Source organism: Orbicella faveolata, unplaced genomic scaffold (genome assembly GCF_042242905.1).
Source record: "Orbicella faveolata isolate gen_17 unplaced genomic scaffold, um_ofav_v1 contig_3, whole genome shotgun sequence".
NCBI classification, from domain to species: domain Eukaryota; kingdom Metazoa; phylum Cnidaria; class Anthozoa; order Scleractinia; family Merulinidae; genus Orbicella; species Orbicella faveolata.
Genome location: NW_028301558.1, coordinates 4,000,001 through 4,026,572, shown reverse-complemented (window position 1 = coordinate 4,026,572; position 26,572 = coordinate 4,000,001). Strand labels below are relative to the sequence as shown.

Genomic DNA, 26,572 nt, shown 5'->3' with positions numbered 1-26,572 from the left:
TGATACCTCAATGAAATCGAAAGGAATATTGCAATCTGAGCAGAAAATTTGAATCCAGTTCCAAATGCCTATCTGCACGTTTCTTCCATTGATGAAATAAATTGCAATGACACAAAGAAGAGCGTAACATCATTTTCACATCCTTTTCGCAAAGGAACGGAAGTCAAAAGATCAACTATTGTTGGAAATTAAAGGGTGAACATTAAGTTAAAAACGTGCTTGGTGCACGACCTAAACCAAAGCTATATCAAAGCGACAAAGCCGATCAATCTTTTTTTTTTTTTTAACATGACTTTTGTAATACAAAGAAAAGGAAATTTTTGAAATATTAAGTAAAGTTGGAATGCCGCATACATTGTAAGCCGGCGTAATTAACCCTTATTGCGATCCCATGAGTGACACCTACATGTCAAACATTAAAATGTATTTTCAAGAAGCAAGAAATTGCGTGATTACAGAGCCAGCAGTAATTTGCTTTTCCCTGGATTAAAAAACTAACGAAAACGCCAGGGTTGTTCTTTTGTATTTCCCAAGTCTTGCACTGTTACTGTTCTAATATCACGTTGTACAGAGGGCTTGCAAAAAACTGATTAAAGCTTTGGAGGGGGATTCTATTTTGTAATTATAAATTTGCTGCCTTACATTCCGGTTTGATTTTCGTCGATTTTTAATCCTTGTGATCTGAGCCTTAAAAAAATCAACTTTAACATCTATTCACTAAACTTTTACATCTGCTAGTTGTGTTTGAGTGATACATGAATTTTTTTCCTGGACAGCTATCAAACATTCTTTTTAAACACGAATGTCGAAGTCGCAAGAATTCGCGAAGAGACTTTGAAAGAGCCTTTTAATTGTATCTTTCTTTTTATTGTTTAAATCTAGCCCTTTTGCTGGGATGATTGCGCCAGGAAATCGAAAAGGTGGCTAGTCTGTTATTACAAGAGCAAACACAAATAAACTGGCTGTTAATTAATTTGTATTCGCACAAAATCTCAAACGAGACGGTGATCTATTTTTCTCATTTCAATATGAATGCAGGCGCTTTAAGATTTTTTCTTTCTAAAGCCGAGTAATTACGTCTCGCGTGTCAATAATCAGAGGAAATTTTCCCTCCAAAAGTCCTCCGTACATATCTGATACTTTAAACGCCTTTACATTTATCGGTATCGGAGAAAAACAATTAATTTCACTTAGGTCGCAGGGCAGGCTGGAACAGAACGAAATAAGAGGAACGCCAGGTATGTATGGTTCTAAGGGAATATTCGGCTTAATCGCTAGCAAGCATTTTTTCTCTTGTATACTGTAAATTCAAACAAGAGGGTTTGACCTTGTCTTGTATGTGTGATGACAAACTTTAACCAGACTTCTTGCTAAGTCTACCTCCACGCCGAAATTCTAAGGTACGAATCAACCTGTGTTTAAAATGTTTGCTTCTATCAAACCATTTCAATTTTTAAATTATTAAAAGGGCGACCATATGAATTTATTATTGAGCGGTTGTTTGAGGTTTCATAGAAATTTCAGGCGAACTAAGCCCTTTCTCATCGAACTTATCACGCGTACAAAGCTAATAATATACTGCGATATCATGACTTTGAAGTCCGAAAATAAAACAATTTAAAATAATGAATTTGCAAAACCACCCATGCACCGTGAATCACGTTTCTCGTGGATTTAATTATTGTGTTGTTTTCGCTAAGCGATGCGAAAAGTCGTCTTCGCCGATAAAATTGAGAGAGATTTCTAGACGAGCTTCTCGCAAATTTAGATACCAGTTTCTCGATCGTTAAAAGTAAAATAAAATCTAATATTGTTGTCTTCAACATGACAATATTATAAAATTTTCCTCAAAATTTCCTTTTCTTACAGTATAATTTTTCAATGATTGTCTGACAGCTCACTTTAAAGGTGAGAAAAAAGGTAAGCGTTCGTTATTTTATATTTGCTGTCGGTTTCGTTTTCCTACACAGATTTTTACTACATTGGCACGAAAACTGTTTACTTGCTACAACACCTAAAAAAAGTAAAACGAAATGTTAAAGCCGGATTATTTCTTAGACCACACGCACAAATGAAGAATTTCGTATTCCAATAAACGAGAAACATTGTTCTTAAAGTCTTCTATATTGTGACTAATTAATAACCAGCGAATACTCGTATACAAATATTGTTAATGGCGGACAGCCCAGCAGCTGGATTGCAGTCCATTGTTTGAGCTAACAGATACAAAAGCAGTCCCACAGATATCGCTTTGTTACCGAAATTGAAAAAGCCACAGTCGGGACAAGAATTTTCCTCCACGACAAACGGTAAACTATACTGGTGCTTTACTTTTTTAATTATTGTAACAAAAATACCAAAAATATTAAGCACGATTAACATGCCACAAACTGAAGAATCGGGCTATATGATCCACTGACTTTATTTAGTTAGACATGTAAGAAGTAGAATTTCATGTTAATTAACTCTTAAAAGCGACCAGCCATTTTCACTGCAAAAAGAAAACATACAAAGGTATAAGAGTATAATGTGAAATGATTTAACCATTTCTAACTCATAAACTCCACAGTGGGGCAATAACAGAACTCAGTTTTTTCAGTTTAGCAGAGTAAAACCTAAAATGTCACACGAGGTGCTCGACCGTAATAATTACAATAAGAAAACGTTCGGTTTTCTAATTTTTGCTAATTTATTGACTCTTAATTAAAAGGAATTACTCCTTGACACAGGAAAAGCTCCAAAAAAGTTTTGAATATACATGTAATTTCTTCCTTTCAACTGATTCGAACAATTCCCATGATTGGTTGGTTCATATCAGTCAATTTCCATAACAATCAAGAACTATTTATCTTATCTCATTGTTAAAAATCGTCAAACAAAAGACCTGGCTTCTATAAAAAGTACTTAAACGACGATCTTTCAAACGGGAAACATTGGTTTATTAATAAATTTAAATCCAAAGATATTGAAAACGTTTCTTGTCAAGTCGACCTCAAATTCAAAGGCTTTGCTGATGCAGCACTGAATTACAATTATGCAAATGAATCAACACGATTGTGAACGATGAAATTGCTATAAGCCATGTCTCACTTCCATGGCATTATCCTCGATCCTAAATTAACAACAAAAAATAAAGGCTCAAAAGTCAGGTTTTGATTTAAGTTTTCGGTAGACAGAAACGATATCTTTGTCCCGTCATTAAAAACTGTAAACATTCAAAACCTCACCCTTAATTTACGTCTGTAAATACTTTCACGTCTCAAATGACTTATTCATAATTTGAAATACGATATAGCTTTTTTTACAATATCTTGGAAACGATTCCTTGCGAAGAATTTCATAATACACATTCGGCTATTTGATAAGAACAACATGCAAGGAAACGTCTAAAGAGATCCCCAACAAGATTTGTACCAAAAGCACACGCTACACGATAATGAGTGCGAGTTATGTCTCGAGAGGAAGGTGCTTTTGATAACAAACAATAATGTAGACGCAAGCTTCGACGTCAAGGACCTATGTCTTAAAACATGGCCAATTTTTCAAGCTTGAAGTTCGCAATACATCTTAATTCTAGGTTGTAGCAATCCTCCCTTATTTTCGGTTTATTATTACTTCTCTGGTTAATATTGTGACCTGTATCGTTAAAGGAGATTGATTTAATAGTAACAGTTTCCTTGACAGTAAAAGAGTTTTTTGCCGATTTTCTACAACATGCTTACTGGTGTTGACTGATATTTTCGGCGTAAAATGCTCGGATAAAAACAAAAACTGTAAGATGTCCCGGGTTACTATTTTGTCCACGACGGTAAAAATGTTCATGAGATAGGCGTCCCGGTGTCGAAGCAGAACCTGAAATTTCACTAATGGATCAGGTGTCAAATATGTTAAGTCACACCCATGTCCTAAAATCTATAAATAAATTATGGGAAAGACACTTTCCACACAACACAAACAATATGGTTTATTGAAGCTTAAAAATGAAAATGAGCAGTTCAAGAAAATGTGCTCCTGTTTTGTCAGTTTTCTGTTTGGAGTTGTACAAGTGAGCTCAGTTTCAACCGTTTCACAGTTTGGGAAGGTCCATCGTGGTAAGATTAGAAACAATTTCTTATTTATTTAACTTAATGGTATCAGAACCATAAACATGAAGTTGTGAAGGTTGGGGAAAAACGGAAAGGTAATTGCCATCCTCTTCTTTGTACGTTTACACACAATCATTCAAGAAGACTGAATGACCTAAGAGCACTAGAAAGAACGTAACATTGGAAACAGTTTTGACTTTTTCAGCAAGGTCGCCGGTTAAACTGAAAATATTGAAAACATAAGAGACTGTAATGGCTTAAAAAGGTATGAGTAGTACATAATGTTTATCATTATTTTTATTTTTGGAGTTGACAACAAGCGCGTAATGGTTGGGCCCAATGAAAACAGTGAATTTTGTTCACCACGATCTTCGTGCTCAGGGCAGCGTCGGGGCTCGAACGATTTGTTGAAGTACTGTATAATTTGCTCATATTGATATCATGTCGCGTCTTGTTTCAGATAATTATATCTAAATCTTTTTTCAAATAAGGTTACAAGGTACTGCATGGACCAAAAACCCTCGTTTCCTGGAAATTTGACCTTCTGCTGGGAAGGTTTAATTTTTTTCTTTACGCGCTGGAAATTAGGATCACTAGCAATAATGTTTACGTGCACATTAAGGTGCCAATGTGCCTTTAAGATCCTGTCTACAGTTAATCGTTTTAGCCTGAAAACACGTTCATCTGATTGTTTACATGGTAAATGGACACCTTTGAAACGCCAGCCCTGTCACTTTGGTGTGTACGGGTGCAAACAATTGCTTTTGAAAACTAACGACGCAATTCCAAGGTTAAATAATCGCGGTAAACTTCACTTTTACGCATGCGTAACGCCAGATCCTCATCGTTTGTTTGGAAGCGTCTGAACACGATAGTGTGGGAGAAAATATTTTGGTACGTACGTGGACTTCTGGAAACGTTATTTGTGGAGACTGTGAATGAAGGTTGAGTTGTAATCCGGCGCTGATAGCTTGGGAGCTGAGCAAAAGTGAAGGTTTGTGTTAATTAACACCAACTTGAATTTTGGTGAAAAGAGCACAAAGCTGGAAGTTCACAATTACATTACTGGTCTTAAGAATTGTCAAACCACATGAAATAGTATAGAAAATAGTTGCAAAATAAAGCGGATTATATACGGGGTAATTTTCGCATAAATAGAGAAAAGGTAAAAGTATTAATTTTTTGAATTGCAAATCCATAACAATCGTTTGTATACGGAATTTTCACTCGACGGATTCAGTGACAACAACCACAAAAAATGTCACACACTGCAAACAATTACTGGACTTACATGAATTTGATTTGTATGAAAAGCTCTTTAGTTTACAATGAAAAAAAAGGCAAGACTTCATTTCACGCATGAAGTTTTTAACCTCTGCACCTGCTTGCTTGGCAGGGACAGAAGGAAATTTGTCACAGCTTATTTACAGCTGCAGTCAAAGTTTGAAATAATATTTGAATTTTTAATTCACCGTGAGCTAGCTTTTTACACATGTCTAATCTTTTTCCATTATTTGCCCAGTCTATGAAAAACTTAATTACCAAATGACAGATAAGGAGGCAAAAAGTAAGCTTAGGACATGGAAATTGAAGTTGTTTTTAATGGTTTGAATTTTAGCGTTAGTTGGACAGGTACAAGACAGAAAAAATGCTTAATATTATAGTTTACACAAGATCTCATTTACAACTGTTCCGCTGCTAATAACTTCCAACTTTTTGAAGCGCAATTAGGACTTTTGTGTTTTCACATAAAAACTCCTACTGGCAGTCTCAGCTTCCCAGCAATACAAAAGGAATATCACTGCACGCAAGTATTTCCAGAACAACTCTTGTATTCATCAGCAATAACAAGGTCATTCAAAGTAAGAAACAACAGTAAGCTGTTAGAGTAAAAAAAAAAATTGAATGCTCATTTTCAGCATCAATGTTTTCGTCAGGCGTCAAAATGTCCAAAATGATTTTATCATTTGAAATTGTATACGCTTATTTCTAATCTATCACTTTATATGAACATGACTTCGAAAGGTCAAACCTCATAAGACATATTGCCGTAGATGGAAACTGAAAATTTGAGGTCTTGTTTGGTTAAAAGTTCCCACATATTAAGTGCAATGAAACTACAAAAGGGTATTATGAAAGTTATGCATGCAAAAGGATGTGATGTCAATTGAAATATTCTGGCAGATGTTGCCAGGTTATGTCTTTGTGTCTTACAAATATTTCTAAAATCTAATTATAAGTTGCACTCCCCTCATCAGTTCACTTAATAAGTTACTGAGCTAAATGTTCTATGAACATCTTGAGTATGAGTAAATGTACCACATGAGCTTCTTAGCAATATTCAGACAAAAAAACAGCTAATAAATCGCTATGATGGTGTCGCTTTAATGTTTAATATTCAGCTATGGTAGGGCGAAAGAAGTATGTGCAATCGATCCGCAAACGAGGAGAAAAATGTACAGGCAAAACTTTCCGTGAGCAGTCCGTTCCCTCGATAAAGCCACCGAGACCAGTTGTTCAAAGCCCAATTAAGCTCACCCGGGGTTACCGTGAATTTTGATTTCAGTTTTCTAACTTTTCGGTAAGGTTTTCTGTTTATATTGTTTGTCCTTCTGTTTTGCGCTTAAGTAATCTCTATAGCTGCTCAAAACATAACCAGTGAAACGCACCTTTATGCCAGAACAATCAATACTTCGGTTTACTTTTAATCCTGGGTTAGCGTTAACTGTCTTTCGAACAACCCGACACTGGCTGTTAAGTTTAACCCAGGAACTAGGGAAATTGTTATCGAGAACTCTTTAGCTGTCAATGGTTAAAGATTATAAAAATGTCAGCGTGTGAAGCAAGTTATCGATGCTTTCAAACATTTCGTGATCGGTACAGTGAACACGGCGTTTTTTTCATCAACACATCGTTTCGAATCGTTTAATCTAAGAAAATTCTGTAAAGAGAGACAACGACAGCTACCTCATTATCACGACCACCTTGTCATCTTTGCTGCCAGCGGTTTTCCCTTCGTACAAATAAGCATGCGTATGGCGAACGCTAGTAACCAAGTCCTCACATGAGAATATTAATTATCTGAAGTGTGGAAAAGCTGTATCGCGTACAATTGATGTAATGTCTACTCTTCTTAATTGCCGAATACAACGACTAATGATAATTACTTCTACAGGCTAAATTTAAATTAAGATTTATTTATTCGGTACATCACATATCACTTTCATAACAAAAGCTCTTAAGCAAACCGAAGCCTCGGGTATGCTCTTAGCATGTTATAAAGTTTAGCCTTTGACAGCCTCATATTGCTATACAAAATGCTCTTATAAAGAAAAACCATGTAGTCTTCGCCGTCTGGCCTTCAGTTGGAGGGTTTGGGAGCTTCCAAGGCAAGTTGGGTCAATTTCTAACATTCTGGGACATTCTGACGATCGTCTGGTATCGATGGCTGGTAAGCAAAGTGAAAACCTTGAGAAGTGCGCACACATTGTTTGATTTCCATGCACCAAGGTTATTAGAAACCTCACTCTTTCTCTCAGTTTATTCAGTTAGCTTCTGGGTACTCTTTCACACGGGCAAACACGAACTAAGAAAACCCAACTGGAAGCCTAACAGATTTTTGAATGAATTCGAAATGAGATTCATCGAAACTGTAGGAAGACAAAGTCAGTTAGCTTTTGTTTAGGTACACCTGCTGCAATGGGCGGAAATTAAATGAAAAGTTAATTCAAAACAAAAATATACAGAAAGACATGGTTCGTGATGTTTGAGCGAAAGAAAATGAAATTAATTTTGTTTTTGCTTTAACTCGAAATACGATCGCAAATATTGCCAGCGCTTTCGATCAATTTGGCTGCCACGTTTGTTGGAATATTATCGAATGTTACTATTCTCTCAAATTCCGTTTCTTAGATGAAAAATTTATCTCATACCATTTTTCAAAACATCAATGACAATACGATACAAGCACACAAGGTTTGCGATACGCAGTTCTTGCTCACTGTTGCTCGCAGGAAGAAAAACGTGAGCTTGAAGTTTTAAGTAGAAAACAAGGTACCAAAGCAAAATGCAGGAATAGTGGCACCATAAACCGTAAAACGAAATATCCAAACTGTTAGAAAACGAAGACACACTCTGTACAAAAACGAATCCCTGTGCCAAGTTATTCTTGTGAACTACTAGTTATACAATACGTCGAATAATTCTCGCATTTTGATAGAACGCACAGATGACGTCATAAACAACTTTTGGTTTCTTTGTTATGTTAAACAAGTAGATTCCATGTTGTCGTGTTGCCATCAGTGTCTAAATTGCCTAACGACTTGTGTGCCCGCCACATTTTTGTTCTTACCACATTTTGACGTCATCTGTGATCTATCATTGAACAGACACACGACAATATGGAATCTATTTGTCAAAAATATTTTTTACAGCTGTTATATTTCTCCAAAATGTAGGATAACATGCAAGAAGATCACCAAACGATTCCGAAAGATTCGTGGAAAAACTTGTTACATTGGAGGCAAAATCTGTCAAAACGATACGACGCTGAAGAAAACTTGGTATTGTCGCGTAGAACTTTAATATACACAAATCCTCTCGCACCATATATTGCCGAAGAAATTCAACAAACCTTACACTGGGAAGCGTGCAACAATTAGATGACGTTTGGACAAAGGTTCTGCACTGCACGATGAAGCATAGGTTTAACTGTTTTCTACTTGTAATGCTTGTCTTCTACACTAGCACTGGCAGGATATTGCAGGTCTTTTCGTGCACAAATCCTCTCGCACCATATGTTGCCGAGGAAATTTCAATAAAACTTAAATTTGGAAGCGTCCAGCAGTTCTGAAGCTTGAAGAAAGGTTCTGCACTGCACGAGGAAGCATAGGTTTAACTGTTTTCTACTTCTAATACTTGCGCTCTATGCCGGCACTGGCAGAATATTGCAGGTCTTTATCGGTTCTCCACTCTTTGCTAAAGGGTAGATAACAGGTGAATAACTCCACCTGGTATGGGTTTGATAATATGACATCAATCGTTTCCAATGAAAAAAGTTTGTCAACTCGCAACATAAAACGTGGTTTCCTTTATTCTTTTTATCAACTTGACAAAGCCACACACTAGATGCTACAAGAGCGCGGATTTTATGGATATAATATGCTCTTAAATTGTACGTAGCTTTAGTCTGAAGATGGTATAGAATAATACCGAAACAGCACAAAGTTCCTTGCATTTGTCGTCAAAATAATAGGCACAATGCAATAATTCGAATAAACCTTTGCTCTTTATGCCGGCACTGGAATTATTAGTGGGTAATATACCGTTCTACTAAAGGTTTAATACTCGCATGCATAACATGATAGCACATAAAAATGAATTCATGTTAACGCCACTTCAAAACAGGAAATGAACAAATGTCAACTTTAAGAGGCCGAGACTAACAACCCAGCTGTGTTTACCAAAAACTTTTAAAACTTTTCTGATTTAAATGGCTTGTTTTAAAAACAAGCCATCGATATCACAAAATATCTTAACGTCCAAATTTCCCAGCGCATTTAATCACTTCTTATTTGTTGCTATTTGTACATGACATGAAAAAAGAATCTCCTAGGAAAAGCACTCTAATTGTAAAACTATACTACTTTACTTATTCAATTAGTGGCAACGTTACCTCCAAAGTTTAAAAATTAACACAGTCAAATATATGAGATCTTCAGTGACTCAAATTAATGATACTTTTGTCTGCTTCATAAAGCAACTTTAAATAATTTGTACAGATTGTTGGATAGGTAGAGGAAACAGCTTAGGAAAATTTGGAAGCCAGAAAGTTACTGCTCACGAACGTATTATCAAATGAATATTTCGTACATAAGAGAACTTTGTAAGAGTCCTTATAGTTTGAGTGTATAGTTTTTGTGCACCAAGCAAGGAGGGCGAGACAAGCACCGCGAAGAATCATCTAAAAATATGAGAAACTGTCCGTCAATATAAGTGTTGTTTACTTTCAAAGATTTAGTGTGCGTGTAAGCTACCGGAAAACATTGCATTTTGCACAATCCCGCCGTAAGAATACTTTAAACTGAGCAATTCAGACTTTGCATTATTGACGAAATCAAATGCGTACCACCATTGCAAGGACTCAGCCACTTTAGGGATTTTCAAGTAAAGATCTCGTTGCGTTTCGATTTTCCACCCCCTCATTCTCCTCCCACAAAACGTTTATGTGAAATAACTTTCGTGCAATGTTTACAAAGTTCGAAATTTTGAGAACTAAATACCCAACAATTCCTAGATTATAACATTTTACTTTCTAACAAGAATTGCGTACAATAAAATAAGAGCTACCTTCGATGACGCAAGTCCACCTCACCCACAATCGACTCTAAGCAATATCCATACATAAATATTTTTCGTTTCCTTCTCTGTAGTCTTCCTTTGTTTGCAAAGTTGCGATTCAAAACACCATATTGCACGGAAAAGAAAACATATATTATTCCATTTGCAGGGAGCTATGTCGCAGTAGTAACGTAACTGTTGTCAAAGAAAGATCATTTTTCAAACTTTTCCCCGATAGCTTCAATAACAGATTTTTTCTAGAAATGTAAAAAGCGGTAGGGAGTCTTTCAAACCTCATTTATCTGGCTTTTGCAAGCGGGGAGTAACACATTTAAACGCATTTTCGTGATACAGTATTCATGTCAGGATTCTGTTTGTTACAGATTATCCACCAGAAACCGCAATCTACGTCGCCTTGGAAGATCAACCTGCCAGAGGTAAGTGCATCTCCTTAAAAAAATGATTGATTTTCTTTATAAAGAGACTCGGACGCAAATATCCTGAGGCAACGATGGTTTTTTTCTTAATTAAAATAATATGCCTTGTCTGTAATCCAACTAATCTTTTAAGTTGCGCATTCATCTTCTAAGAAGTGAAATTCGTAACAAACAATCTGTAAATCCGTCCACGTTTGATTTCGGATTTCACAGTCTCATAAATGACAAAGTTTGAACAACCTGGGTTAATCACAATTAATCAAGGAAAGGGTTTTGAACCCTGTAAGTATTATTTGTGTAAGATTGATTGATCTCGTTTTGCCTTCAAACGAACAACAACAAAAAAAAGATTAAAATAAAATACATTAATTTGTGTCTTTTCTCGTTTCGCCTTAAAAGATCAGAGTGGAGACAAATCAATTCAAGTCTTTCATTTCAAGGCTTTGTCATTTAATGGCGGCAAAATATATAAGTATTGTACAAAATTGACTTACACGATAAATAATTACAAAAGATGTCACGCAAGTTTTACAGTTCTACAAAGACCCTGCAAATGAGTGCCAGGTATTTCTAACTAATGCTCTCGTTAAATCTTTACCGATATCAAAATTCTGTTTAAGTAAATATTTATTGAAAAATGTATTTTTGTGACACGTCAAAAAGAGCGCTATACATTGCGATGTTTACTTAATCCAGCTTTTTCGCTTCAAAATAATAGTCTGTTTTCATTCAGATTCAGAATACAGTTTCAGCCAAGCCTGCTATGAAAAAAAGGACGCAAAAACACTGCGTTTCCACCAGACCAATAGGAAAAAACGAAACTTCTTGAATAAAAATAGACTGAATCGAGATTAAAAGATCTATTTTTAAAACTTTGAAAAAACACAGGTTGAGCCAAAAGAGGATAAGAAAAATTAAAACGGCAGATAACTTTCCAGCTTGGTAATTTAAAATTCAGTTTACCGCAACTAGAAGACAAAATATTTTTATATTACGTCCACTACTATAAGGATTTATAGTATTATGTCTCAAAATGACACTTTCGTTTTTTGTTTTTTGTTTTTTGTTTTTTTTTCGTATCGTTTGAAGCGTACAAACTGCCTAAAATTATCATATAAAACCAAAAGCAGTCCTTTGCAAACAAAAAACGATTTTATGCTCTACTGGAATAAAATGCATTCACGATAAGAAACCTCAAGTGCTACTGCAAAATTTATGCTTGATAGAAAAATCATACAATAAGTATTCGTATATCTTCGAGATTTTTAATTTTCTGTTGTCCCCGTTTCGTTTTACTAGAATGAAAAATTCCTGCCACACTTCGATTTTACCTTAAAAATATATCTCACGCACAGCTTCCATGAAAACGAAGATCATAGGATGAATAGAATACCTAAATTATTGATCCAGGTAAATTAAACACATGTTAATAAAAGTTACCAAAAATGAAGACATTGCATTACTGGAAAAAAATACTTAACGTGTCACCCCAAACTATAAATAAAGCGATATTCTTACAACTTGTGTGTAAACATTGAAAAGAAAGAACAAGAATCCTGGGCCAGTTTTATTAACTATATCATCATTTATTTAACAAGTAAGATTTACTGCACTTCACACATAAATCGCATGTTGAGGTATAACTCGGTCTAAAGCATATTCTTTATTTTCAAAACAATTGACAAAATTCATGCATTCTACGTTTTCACTTCCGTCCTCCATAACCGAAGATGACCATGTGCCAAGACATTTATACACATTGAAAGCAATTCAAGTCCTTTTTCCGTATACTTTTTCACCAATGCTGGACTGACGAGGCATTTAAATTATTAACCAAGACGACAAGGGATCAATATCACGAAAGACCATTAACGTTTTTTAAATAACATTTTTCCCTTCACAATTTATAACCGTGTGGTTTGCAAAACCCGTCATTTGATGAAAGAGTTTTTAAGTAAGCGTTTCCGAACAGTTCTCATTAAGGCTATAATATCACTGGCGTCTCTCACCAAAGGCTTGGATGTTCTGAGGAATATTACAAGGTGTTATTCCTACACAAGTTTTCGCCGCAAACCCTGCTGCGTTGTTCAAGTTTACGATAGTGGTGGGTATTCCCTCCTGTCAAGTTCACGATATGATTGCAATATCTAGCGTTAAAATGTAAAAGCGAATACAAAAAAAACTACTTTTCTATATTGCAAGATCAAACCCTGACAGCCATAGAAAACGGTTTCATATCACCAGTATTTGTATTAATTTCTTTTCTATTGCGTCGGATGAAAGCTCTCCTCTCGATAGGGTGAAGTATTGTTACAGAAAATTGAATGGAATTTTAGGTGGCGCTCTCGGCAAGATGACAGCGATAACGAAAGTTCAAAAGTGTTCTACTAGTGGAAAGGATGTTTGGACGCGCCAGTGGAGTAACCGCACTTGACATGCAAGCAAATTATCTCATGGAATTTGAGGAATTTCTATGAAAGCCACATGACGACTACGCATTGATAAAACTTCGAGAGCAAAAAGCCAAGCTCTTGTTTTAAAAACTTCACTGCAGAGTTGATCGCTCATCGGGAATCCAAAAAGCTTACTTCAAGAGCGAGCGAGGCAAACTCCTCAAAAGTGGGCACAGAGACTAAGCTGGTAAGACTTTGTTGTCTGGTTCCTAAACAGAACATCTACATCAACCATTGCTTTGACTCCGATAACAGTATCTCCAAGTGAAAAATATTTTTAGGATCGTGATGGATTCTACATAACTCTCCCTCAAGTGATTTTAATTACCAAGGTGCCTTCATGTCCTGTGGTTTGAAAAGTCCTTAATTATGTTCACATATTAAAGTCCAAATCATTCCTTGCCACCATAAGGCAAACCCCACGCAAACTGAATACTACACAGTGAAAGGAGCGCTTATGTTGGACAAATAAGGAACACATGATGGGAAGCGTACTAAGAAAGCGTCACACTGAAGTAAGATATTTCTATAACATAATATGACCTTTTATTCCGTTAAGCAAACAATAGTTACAAAAGGCTGCGAAACTCCAACTGAGATCCATTATCCCTTCCATCCAAAACTATGACTAAACCGTTTGTGAAAACGAATGCAAGAAAGCAGGCTGAGGAGTTACGGACCTTCAGCGGGGTGTTTGGACTTAAAAAGGTTTTAAACTGACTCTCGTGATACAAAACGACAAACACGTGTGGCCTGTGTTTTTAAATTGCTCTTTGGATGCACAAAGTGGAAAGCAATAAACTGTTTCAACATTGTTAGGCGGAACAAAGAAGTCTCAAAATAATTGCGGCTCTTTTGATCGACTCCAATCCACTTAACAAGGAGACCCGAATCATGGCATTCAATTTAAAAATTACAACCGCTTATAAAAAAGAGATAAATAATGTCAGTTCTGTAACCACAAAAATTAACGTCTAGATCAGAATTCATGGCGTTAAAATTGAGACGCCTCGTGAGCAGAAACAACCTACAACTGTGGAAAAATAAAAACACAGTTTTTCTTTCTAGGAATTAACACCGCAGGAATCGCTTAGAACATCAGTTAAGGGCTTCATGCAAAACTGCACGAGTTGGAAACCTCTGGCATGTAGTCCGAGTGCATTACAACTGTTATCTTGATAACTTTTGCCCAAGAGTAACTTGACTACATACACGAACAATCGCAACACTTGGGTTCGTCGCAATGATAACACACTTGACATCTTACAGCTGATGTCAAACCTGGCGCCTCATGTTCTTGTTTGTCATTTACCTACAATTAGGGTTATAAGGTTATTTCCTCCACCAAAATAGCCTTCAAGTCCAAGAACTGATACCAAGATGACGAGTGATCAGAAAACGAGGTCACAATTAAAAGAATTGATATGTTTTCTACACATGCGAGTCATAAAACTGCCAGAACGTGCGAAAACTTAAGTGTAGTTCCGGTTAGTTTAGTTCCAAGGCTTTTAACTCAACAAAAACACAAGCAAAATCATCAGGGGTTGATGGTACTTTGATACTGCGATTAAGTTAGTTATTTGCCACCCAAATGGTCTTCATGTTTAAAAGTTAGTGCCACGAGGCGCTGAAGCGTTGAATACCTTTCAAACAGAAAACAGAAAACACGGCCAGGAAATATGATAAAACTAGTTTTTACATGCATCGACTAGAATTGAAGATAATACTGTCAATACTGCCGAGTAAATTACAAATCTTTCCACCTAAATAGAACAGTCTTTGATTCAGCTTGACAATTAAAATAAACTGTCAACGCCAAATGGCTTGTAACTCAGTGAAACATAAGAGTCGATTTAAAAATTACACCTATCGTTGGGACACTAGAGTAAACGTACATAAAACATTCGGTAACGTAAACGCGCACAGTCATGCGAATTGGGAGACTTGTAGACAAGATGTAAGAAAGTATTAACTTTAATTTTACCTCAGTAACAAAGGAAAACAAGAGATAGGTAAAGAGAATTACAGTGACGAATGTTCTTAGTTATGACAATTGAATGTTAACTTTTCACAGAAAGCGTCTTTGCAAATAAAATTATTCAATAATTAAGTTGGAAAAAAAAATAAAACAAATACGGCTTGAATTCCTAAATAACCTGGATTACAGATTTTATAGTTGCATTTAAAAAGCCGGTACAAAGCAACGTTTTTCTAAAGCCAATCGGCGAAGGAAATATTTGGAATCAGGCTGATAAGGAGCCACTAGCAATTCCCATGAATATCACTCGTTTATTACGTCAAGTTGGAGTCCACTAGCTTGAGCTGCGCTGAGTCGAAGAGCTGAACTAATACTATTTAAAGGCGAATATTCTTAAATAAAATTGCCACACGTTCTCCTGTAAAACAGTGTTTCTAAGAGCATTTATAGTTGATTTCTTGTATATCGTGTCAAAAGTTGCGGGTAAATCACATATATCAACTGAAACAGTTTTCACTCAATAGAATACAGAAAAAGTCCAATCAAAAATGGTCAAGCCACATCGACCACGATCTTAGATCACACTAACATGGTTCGACCGGTATTTATCATTTCTGGAGCCAGATTTCTGACTTTACGACTCTGTCGTGCGACTAAAGTCTGTCTTTTTTAATTTATATGACGTCTTTTTCCGACGGAGAAATCGAATGGGAAGAGCGCTTCTCTATTTCTACCAAAACAGACAATCCACAATGAAGCTGTTGGTAGAAACCTCGCAGAAATAAGGAGTGTAAACCCTTCATCTCTCAGAGTGGAAGGAGCAGAGATTAGATAAGAAAATGCTCCGAGGACGTTTACCGCCTCGAGCTAACAGTGTTCACTTCCAACAGTTTCATAACTATAACATAACTATATATGCTCAGTGAATCGAATTCAAACTTCACTCGTATTTACTAGTTGTAACAGAAAAAGGATTATGCAATGTTTTATTAAATTTCGCATACTGAATTCCACAGCTGCAAGATAATTTCGGATTTTACAATGCTCCATTCTGATTTCAAAAAGTTCAAAAAGTCGTAACAGAATTGGATTGGATTTACCTAGATTGGATTTAACTGAATAATTGGATTGGATTTAACATTGATTTAGCACACCTTAATAGCTCAATAGCTATCATAGATTTTTTGAAACAGAGGATAGCAATGTTCAGCGATAAGCGTGATTTAATTCGGCTTTTTGCGGCTTTGTTTCCCGATAGCATAAGGCGATTATACTAAGCTGCGTTCAAATCAATATGTACAAAGCAATAATTAGAAACTAAAATAGTTTCCTTTTATAAAAAAACGAAAAGAACTCTTTCTTTACATCGCTGACAAAAATAAAAGAAAAAAAGAAAACAGCAGTTCTTACCAGTTTTACTGACAAATTGAACAAAACCAAACCTGTTGTGTTGACTTCACTGTCTTGTTTTGCAAAAGTAAAGAAAAAAGATCACAATGTTTATGAACAAGTACCAGCTGTTTAAACTACCTAGAAATCTTTTTTTCTATGTACCAGTATTATTTAGCAAAAATCGTCAATAGTTTTATTCTTAAACATTTGTGAATTGAGAAAGAATCGCTTCAAAAAGTGAAAAATATCTCCATCGAAGGGACTCTTTGCAATAAATGTGCGTGTTTTTTGAAACCACCATAGACAAGCGAGAATGGGAGATCAGTTACATGACCCTTTGAAAAATTTAAAACACACTTTCTAAAATTAAAGATGCTAAATTAAGTGAACATGTTGGAAACCATTAGATGAAAGCTCCAACGTAAACAATCACAACTTAAGTACTTTCAGAATTATAAAACAAATTCCAAGAGCGAGGAAAACGCTCTTTTATATTATGGCAAAAAGGTGGTATATTTACTGAAGTTCAGAGGAATATTTCGCATGAAGCATACTGTTTTCCTTATCGCAATTACCAAAGTCGCCTAGGGGTGCAATCACACTCCAAGTCTGTCAGATAAACGGCAACACAAGATGACTAATTTACTTCATAATCCAGGCGGGCCCCAATAAAATCACTGCTTTAGCCTTACCGTACACTAAAACAGACATGGAAGCCTTGAAGGATGTCTAAAGTAAAAAAAGGCAAATGTTCTCCTTTTCAAATTAGATAAACGGGCTGGCAAATGGCCTCTTTGTTTATCCACCACTGGTTTTTCATATTTGCTAATTGCTTAACTTAGATGTAAATGGCACTCTTTTGAAAAAAGCAACAAAATCCATTCTGTGGTGTGAAAGATCTTTGCTAGTATATTTTTACCGATAAATAATTCACAAAGCAGAGAAAAACATGATTTTGCAAAATTTAAAGCACTCGGGCAAAACAAATAGCTTTTTTACTACACTGGTATTAATGCTAAAAAAACCCTCTAAAATAGATGAGTTAATTGGATAGAAACCATTTTTGGATCATAAGCACTGCAAGAGATTTAGCAATCGGTTTAAAATCTTTATAACCCATCTTAAGGTCATAGCTTAAAATAGTCTGAATGCCACAAAAATTCCAAACGAGATAAGCAGCGAATAGAAAACGGGAAAACGAAATGAACGTAATGGCGCAAAGGGAAAGATGGAGATAAAAATAGTTTAAATTTAGGATCAACGTGTTAAAATTATCTCACTGAACATAACTTTGATCTACCATTTATTTATTTAGCGAGATTTCTTGACGAATAGGAATAGTGACAAAAAGTAATATACTTCTATTGGGGCATTTAAAAGGGACATTTTATATTTTTCCGCTGTTCGTGTTGATTAGCATATAGATAGCTGGGTTAGCGGCTCGGTTTACAAAGGCCCCGGAATTATCAGGAATAATTGAGATGCTAAGTTGTGTCTGCCTTTTCTGCTGCGACAGGATGCACTTTGCAAGGAAAAACTGCGAAACCATTAAGCAACTCCCTTGTTTTACTTGCACTTGCAGAAAAAAACATAAACTTCTGAGCAGGTGTGCAATTTGTATGTGTTGCGAAATCACCGTAGAATTAACAGCCTTTTTTTTCCGACAGAATTTAAAGGAGCACTTTGCACTCAGCGTTAAAAAACTGACCGACGGCACCAGTTGAGCTAGGGATATCATCGCGCTTACATCTTGCTTGATAATTCCGGCAATCGAAAACGTCACAAATTGGATTAAAATCGCAGGGAAAATTGTCGATCGACGCGAAGGCGTAATTTACTCCCAAAAAAAAAGTGGGCGGGGACATATCCCTTCCGTCGCGTTGGGAGCCTTTCGTACCAAAACAATTAGGCATTACTTTCGCTGCATTAATCAGCAGAAAAATGCATTTAACCCAGTCAGGTTCTAAATTACGAGCGAGGAAGTCAAATTAATGTCAACTTTGACAAGACACTAAAAATAGCGTCGGACAATGTGATCGGTTTACTTGTTCGTTTGACGCGAGGTTGATAAGTGTGCTCATTTGCCAATGTGAATTATGTGAACACGAACATATGTGATATACGCAGTTATTGGTTTTCAATAGCGGCCGAGTCGAGATCTATTTGACTTGTCTCCCACTGAAAATCTTCGCCGACAACAGCGTATCAACGTAGCTACGAATTGTAGACCCCTCGACGAGACGTTCTTTGGAAAGAAGATTCCACTGAACTAAGCTTTGCTCTGTAAGGTATGAGAATTTCTACGTTGTACTTTCAGCTGTTTAACAGATGCCGTGAATGACCATTGAAATAGCGTTTTGTGCAATCATTTGTCGTTCGGCGATTCACTACCTTGTACGCGTTCATAGCTAAGGTTCGCTGGGCAGCACTCCTGTGTTGAAAGACATTACAGCGATTTGCTGTGTACATTGTTTATGATATTGTTTTCGTGACTTTCACAACAAAATGTAGACTGTAAGAACACGAACGCGTAACATGTGTATCAAATGCCTCAAAAGATAAAACGCTAATAACATTCATTTGATACTTTTTCAGCGATAGAAGCTACATTTCATTTAGATGCAAATCCATCAGGATTCACGCCGTCTCGGTGAATCCAGCGGAAGAAACAAAACATTGAACTATTCTGCGTGAATCAAAAAACTGTTTTAAAACAACTAGTTTAAACAGGTTTGTTCCAAAAGATCAGCGCCAGCTACCTTCGTTACGAAGTTTCCCTCAACTGTGCAAATGTGACAACCCCTCCCTCGTTTAAGGGCTGTTTGAAACGAGAATCGTGCTCCATGGTAAACAAATTGGACGATGAGAATTTACATTAGGACAATTTTCATAAAATAAACGTGCCTATTCATCCAGAGACACTTCGGTGCTAAATGTCTGTCAGGGTAAAGATTGGATTTCAAAGATTGCCACTTATCGTGTCGAACATCTTTGTTAATTTAGATTTTCATCAAATGAACACGAAAACCGCACGAACTGCTTTGGGTTAGCAGCCACAGTTCGCACGAATATTTAGAGATTTACATGTCCTGTGCTAATTCGAGAAACGGGGGGACGATATTTAAGATGGGTGCGGCCAATTGTTGTGTGTTTCTCTAAGGAAAGTTGTAAAACGGCAATTTTCCCGCAAAGTCTCAGCTAGATTTCTCCATCAACTTTCCAAATTTCTCCAAATGCGTCCTTAATCAATGTTACATGTTAAAGAACAATGAAGTACGAAAGAATATCCTCTTTAACTACTTGGATTGAGAACAAACGTTTGTCTCGAGGTTAAAAAAACAAACGCAAGAGGAATTCTAATGACCTAGTATCACAACTGAATCTTGAACTCTGCGGTTTCGAGCTGTCTCGCGTTGACAATATATACAACAACCTTTTCACATCGAGGAAAATAAGTTTCGAATTTTCGTCGAAAATTACAGCTATCATACCAGATACTGCGTCGTATTAGGTTGGGAGTCAATAATTTTTTTTCAGTTTGTTTTGTATTTCCACTGCCAAACAAATTTTCAATTAGGCTTGTAAGAAATCGAGGTCAATACCTCTACCTCAGGGCAAACAACTCAATGTAATGCAAAAGGATAATCAAAAAACGAAATGACAATGGCTTGTTTCCTTGAAACATCATTCCCCAAACTCATTAGCTTTTTGTGCCAACTTTAGCTTTAAAGAGAGACTAACCGACACCTCGTTATCGTAGAATTAAATTAAAAGAACGCGCAAACTCGATGGTTCTAGTTTCACGAGTGAACAATGTTTTAGAGTGTGTTTTTAAATATTTTAATTATTTTATTTGCCAAACCATTACGTGCGATATATTTTCCCCTAAGTCTTGTAAGCGCAAGCGAAATACCAGCGGTGTTTTCCAACTTTTTAGCACTGCCGGAGATAACCAAAACCCAATACACGAGATCAGCATGACAGAGAGTTGTTTGTTCAAAAATACAACTTTAAACTCGAAAAATACATGCAAACATAATGAAAACACGCCGTAAGTGTAAAATGGAACACGCCTTGGTCTTTTCAATCCAAAACAAACACATCACAAAGATTTGGCTGTTCACAGTTTGAAAATATTATCATAACAAAACTCTCCCACCGGAAAAAGAGCCATTTTTTTCCGCTAAATCTTCCGAAATCAATATGCAATTGGCAAACTCAACACAAAATTGAACATATCTTGCAACATGATGATTTAAATTTGGGCGACACAATGTCGTTTTCCACCTTCGCGTCTTTCAGTTAAGTAAACACAGAGCGAGTTTCTTTCCCAAATCTCTACCAGCAAAGCGGTCCGAGAGCTAATGAGAAAGAAAAGAGTCCCGAAAACGCCAACAGCAATCCGCTATCTTTAACTCACAGATGGCTTGCGTTGTTTTCCTTGTAAACTATTAGGAATTCGCCTCAAAACCGTGGAATTAATGACTGGACCTATCGCGTTATCGAGACGTCAGTTTCTTATAAACTATGTCGCCTTTAGAAAAGCGGTTTGTTTTCATTCACTGGAGCCTAGAAAAGAAAATTAATTTCATACGAGCGAATCTAATCTCGTGTTTCCATTAAAACAAAGAACAAAATCACAGTGAACGTGCGAATAATATCAAGTTGAACCAATCACCGTGGACTTACCAAAAATATAATCAATTCTGTGTTCCGTGTTTTCATTTTGGGCAGGCACAGTAACGATATTTCAAAAGATTTTTTCGCTTCGCAACGAAAAAAAGGCCGCCCCCTGGATTCCACTGATAAGCGAATGAAAGCTTTGACCTAATGTTCATGTTTGTTAGTATAATAAACTATTTTATTTTTCTGCCCACTAACAGATTTGTCAGAGATAATACAAGGCAGTCACTGATATCACTGGTGTTATAGACCTGCCACGATCCAGGTAAGATACAGCGATTTATTTTCGAAAAAGTATCGTTTAATCCACAACATTTTGCGGCACTAATGTTAGCATTTATGCCACACGAAGTGAAACACTTCATTGTCAAAACGCTTGTATTCGTCTCTTTTGTTCAAAGGATAATTACAAACCCCCAATTGCCTTTCCTTTTGTATGTGATACCAAAGCGACTTATGTTTATGAAAATTAACATGAACCGTATGTTCTTTCGACAGTGATAACACGTTTACAATTGAAGACGTACGCGCCGAAAGAAAATGTCTGCAAATAGCACTTCTACCCTGGGTAACTTCACCACAGTGCCGACTCCGGTACAGAGACCGGTCTCCGAGGCTAGTATCATCGCGTCCGCGACTTTCGTCACAATTGTACTAGTGCTCACGATTGTAGGGAACAGTCTTGTTTGTTTCAGCGTGTACTACTTTCCACGGCTTCGCAGGCCGACCAACTTCTTGATCGTGTCGCTGGCGGTGAGTGACCTACTCGTGGGGTCGTTATCTCTGCCGTTCAGGATTGCACAGACGGTTAACCACGAGAAGTGGCCCGCCAGTTTGGGTCGCGCTGGGTGTCAGTACTGGATATGGATCGATATGTTATGTTGCGGTGCGTCCATACTCAACCTCACGGGAATCAGCTTCGATCGACTGCTAGCGGTGAAATGGCCGCTGACATACCGCGAGAACATGACATCGAAGAGAGCTGCGTTAGTGATTCTCTTCGTATGGTTGTACGCGTTTCTCTTTGCTTGCCTGTCGTTTGTGAAGTGGGGCGGAAAGGAAACCATCGATTACGAACCTCAGTGTTCGATAAAAGCTAAAATCTACATCACTATTTTAGCGTGCGCTGCGTTCTTTTTCCCGCTAGCCGTTCTCATCTTCAACTACACGCTGGTTCTCAAGATCGCAATTCAGCACGCGCGAGCAGTGCAGAAAGATAGAGACGCTATTGCGGTCAACTTCTTGCCCGAACAAGACAACGCTAACGAGGAGACCAGCGGCATTGCCAGCTCTCCAGGGTCGAGTACCAGGGCCATATCCATAGGAAAACGAAGCTGCGAACCGCTCACTGAACATAAACCCCGAAGGTCTTCAGGACTACACATTATGAAGCAACTCAAAGCAACCAAGACGTTGGCTATCGTGGTGGGAGTGTTTATTTTGTCGTGGTTCCCATTCTTCGTCATCTTTCTCACATTTCAATACTGCCCACATTGCTTCGGTAACGAGAGAATACCCGCAACTGTTAAGACGGCCCTCATCATAGTGTTCGTAAACGTTCTGCCTGTCAGCAATTCCGCAGCTAATCCCATAATCTATACTTGTTTCAACAAGGAGTTCCGCACGGCCTTTTTGCGCGTCCTCTGCAAAATCTCACGGAGATCAGACGCAAAGTTTCTGTCGAAGTCAAACGGTTATACGGATACATTTTCTTCTTATGCGTAAGTCTTAAAACAAAAGAGATATGCCTGTTATCTTTATTGACTCTTTTAGATAGTAAGTGAACGAAATGAACTACTTCGATTCTCGAAAATTTGATATTTACTTTATGTTTTTATCACAGTTCCACTGTTTCCTTTGTCTATTACGGCGAGTTTCATTAACATTTTACGAACACCTTTGAATATAGAACGCAGATGAAAGACAAAATATTGACTCCCCCTCAGAGAAACACATAAAGAAAGTAAGTAGAAACTAGAACTATTGAAAAACTGAATCGCGTAACAACGTTTTGATTGAAAATTACGACGAAATGACCATTACGAAATGAGAAGGGCAATTAGTGCTTTTAGTAGAGAACGCGATTCCTTGAAGACTTCAATTTTTGCAATTACACGAAATATCATTTTCTCAGTTTTGACTCAATATTACTACCCAGTATGATACGAATTCCACAAGTAAGACTTAGTCTGCGTCTAACTTAGCGTTCACAACTTAAAATTTATTAATTAAGCTATTATGTTTACTTTGCCTGCGTTATCACAGTTTTTTTAGCAAGTGCTTATTCAAAGTGTAATCCTAGTTTCTGTAATATCTCAATGCCATGAATATATTGCTGATTCAATTGCAATAACGGTGAAAAAAGAAACAGATTGAATAATCTTTGACGAAACATTTCTTTAGGAATACCGCATCAAAAAATGCCGCCTATCTTGGAATTGAATTCGGTGGTTTATACTTCACACGCGCTAGACAAATGAAGGCAGAGATTAGAATTTAAATAATATATTATCGGTTGGCAATTCAGAATTTGCGAATTAAGCGCAGACTGCAATTTAAAAAAAAAATCTTGAAATTTTACATTTTGGAACCCATTTTGTCTAATGGCTAAATCTAACAAAAGACCGACAGGATCTGCGTCTTGTGTTAGCGGCAAAACATGTTCGGAACCTTCCAAAGACGATTAATCACTTTTCAAAGTAATGCGTGATAACGGTTAACACCTATGGATAATAAATGATTGTTTAGTCTAGCGTAACAAAGGCTATTAGCTCCCACATAGCTTGTTTACTTTGCTTCTGTGCCGTAAAACGGTATCAACCGCGCTACCCTGTGGGATAAAACGAGAACGGACTTCAATACTCTTGAAATATTAACATTCTTAAGCGTAAATTTGAGAGAAGGGACCACTTCAACACAGCTTAATCAAGAACATTTTGCTCGTAAATGTTAATCACGCTGAAAAGCTTGTTCGTAATTTTCATTGCAAAATAGTTACTGGATGTAGTTCACAGCCAATCACGTGTGAAAATGAAACCATGACTCGCTTGAATGGCACTAGAGAGACTTTTATTGGCTTGTTGTTTGATTGCGTCGTTTTGTCCCTGACAAACGAAGACCATTTGTCGTTAAGGTCTAATTGCTTTTAGGAAAGAAAGTAGAATGTATAAATTCAATGCTAGCTTGTGATTCTTAAGACGGATTGTTCACGTCGATGGGGTGATAAACCATAACAATGAGCGTTTCTATGCAAAAGAAATAATGAAAAAAAAACCCTGCTACTTTCTACTGTATTATTTTCTGTATTTCACATTCTTTTCTTTAATTTTTCAATTTCCTTTACAGCGTGCCAGTGAACGATCACAAAATTTAATTACCTCTGTATTAAATTAACACAAAACACTGCGGTAGCCCACATGTATAGTAATTGCTATTTAAGCTTATAATTAGGCAGCGGTCCTAAGCAATTAACTTTGTATTATTGATGATTTAAAAGCAATTTGGTTGTTTTCAATTAGTTTTAGCTTAGCCCCTCATAATACTCAGCCACTGTATAATAATTTTTGCTATGGCCAAGTCTCCGTTTAAGGGCATAGTTAAATTACGAGCTCGGTTTAGTTTATATTTTATTAGGATATTTTTACCCCAGTTTTACTATATTGTATTAATTACAGCGCTGTGTGCCTTAGTTGTGTTATTATTCAGTGCTCGAGGGGACATATCCATTCCGTTAGCTAAGAGATTAAAAATAAAAAAACACTCAAAGAACATCTTTTTTTAACAGAGAAACTTAAGGCTGGTTTTTCGATTATATCGCTGGGGATCGGTTAGAACAAGCTTATTCGAAAACGGAATTACCAAGGCTCATGGTCATTATGAGAGAAATGTGTACCGGCACCGTTATGTGTCTTGGCAAAGGAGAGATCACCTACACTTTAATGACCTTGCCACGTTTGAAAGTGTTTGAAAGTAAAATACCAAATGGCGCCTTATGAAATATAACCGATATTTCAAAAGGTGCTATTTGGTTGTTTTCGGCAAAGTAAGGTCCCGTGCACAATACGTCGGAGGAATTTGAAAACGACGTTTTCGCTAAGAAAACTCATCAAAAGTTTTCCGTCCACACTACGCAGGAAAAATTTGAAAACGCAACAATTACCGGTCATTTTGGATTTGTGTTTGAGGAAAACTCGAACAGGGAAATCACATGATTTTCGTGACTACACCGTTTTCGAAAAGCTCCGTTTTCAAAATATTTTCAGTCCACACGAAAACACAAAGCTGGCGCATTTCAAATTCCTTCGGTTTGAAGAGCGTTTTCAAAAAGCTCCGTTTTCGTGACGGATTAGTGTGGACGGTAGGCCTAACCGTACAAATAAAGCTCCGTTTTCAAATTTCTCCAGCTAGGTGTGAACGGGCTTTAAGAGTTGATGTAGATCAGGTGGAGATATCGTTAAATACGAGTTTTTATAGACTTTTTCAGGTTTCTCTCTCTTTTGAACTTGGCAAGGCAACATTTGTACTCGAAAGGCTGACTTACTCGTCCTAGTCCGCTCATGTTTTTGACTCGGAGAGAGCTTTTCTTTTCTCGCTTAAGGAAATCACAATGTTACAACCCAGCGGTCTAACGGAAACTAGCCTTCAGTTATTTCGTTAAGTTGCAGTGTTTAACCTGCGTCGCAGATGAATTCAGCGGCTCAAATTTGACCCCTAGCAACAAAGAGGGTTCAATTAAATTGAGTTGTCTTGGAGCTTGCTACAGTCGAAATATAAACAAACCAGTAACTAAGCAGTGAAAACATTTCGCTTGTAAACTGTACCGAACGCAGAAAGGATTTCACACACGCCACAGCAGCCATATTGGTGTCCCAAAACAATGAAATAGTGGCCTTGCTGGCTCTTTTCTCATGTAAACACTTTTATTTATTCCAGTAAATATGAATGGCTGCTGGCCACACGAGTGAAAGCGCTCTCTCGAGCATGACGTCAGGGCAGCCATATTGGTGTGCCAAAACAATGAAACGGCGACCCTGTTAGTGTCCCAAACCAATTCTGTGGGAATTAAACTATTTTCTTATGTAATCTCTATCTTTTGTCCCGATGAATTTGTATGGCTGCTGGTCACGTGAGTGAAAATACTCCATGGGTGACGTCTGCACGCAAGCGGCACGCAAGCTGGTCGCGACGGGCGGCAAACGCGGGAAA

At 37.0% G+C, this 26,572-nt stretch overlaps 1 protein-coding gene and 1 long non-coding RNA gene across 9 annotated transcripts in view; one reads left to right on the top strand and one right to left on the bottom strand.

Moving 5' to 3' along the window:
• Positions 1–26,572, bottom strand: part of LOC149106108 (uncharacterized) — an 86,755-nt gene that overhangs the window by 52,838 nt on the left and 7,345 nt on the right. The window lies entirely within an intron of this gene.
• LOC110051669 (putative G protein-coupled receptor No18) overlaps positions 1–26,572 on the top strand; it is a 38,651-nt gene that overhangs the window by 11,682 nt on the left and 397 nt on the right. The window contains exons 1-4 of one of the 7 annotated variants that reach the window (XM_020757725.2): positions 1,058–1,238; positions 10,808–10,861; positions 21,568–21,632; positions 21,866–26,572. The exon at positions 21,866–26,572 is cut by the window's right edge and continues 397 nt beyond it. In XM_020757725.2, the coding sequence (XP_020613384.2) occupies positions 21,908–23,092 (1,185 nt within the window). In that variant the 5' untranslated portion in view covers positions 1,058–1,238; positions 10,808–10,861; positions 21,568–21,632; positions 21,866–21,907 and the 3' untranslated portion in view covers positions 23,093–26,572. Of the gene's footprint in view, positions 1–1,057; positions 1,239–3,968; positions 4,092–4,755; positions 5,080–10,807; positions 10,862–13,012; positions 13,502–13,668; positions 13,830–18,516; positions 18,973–21,567; positions 21,633–21,865 lie in introns of those variants that run through there. The other 6 variants (XM_089297879.1, XM_020757722.2, XM_089297878.1 and 3 more) reach the window with 6 other exon arrangements.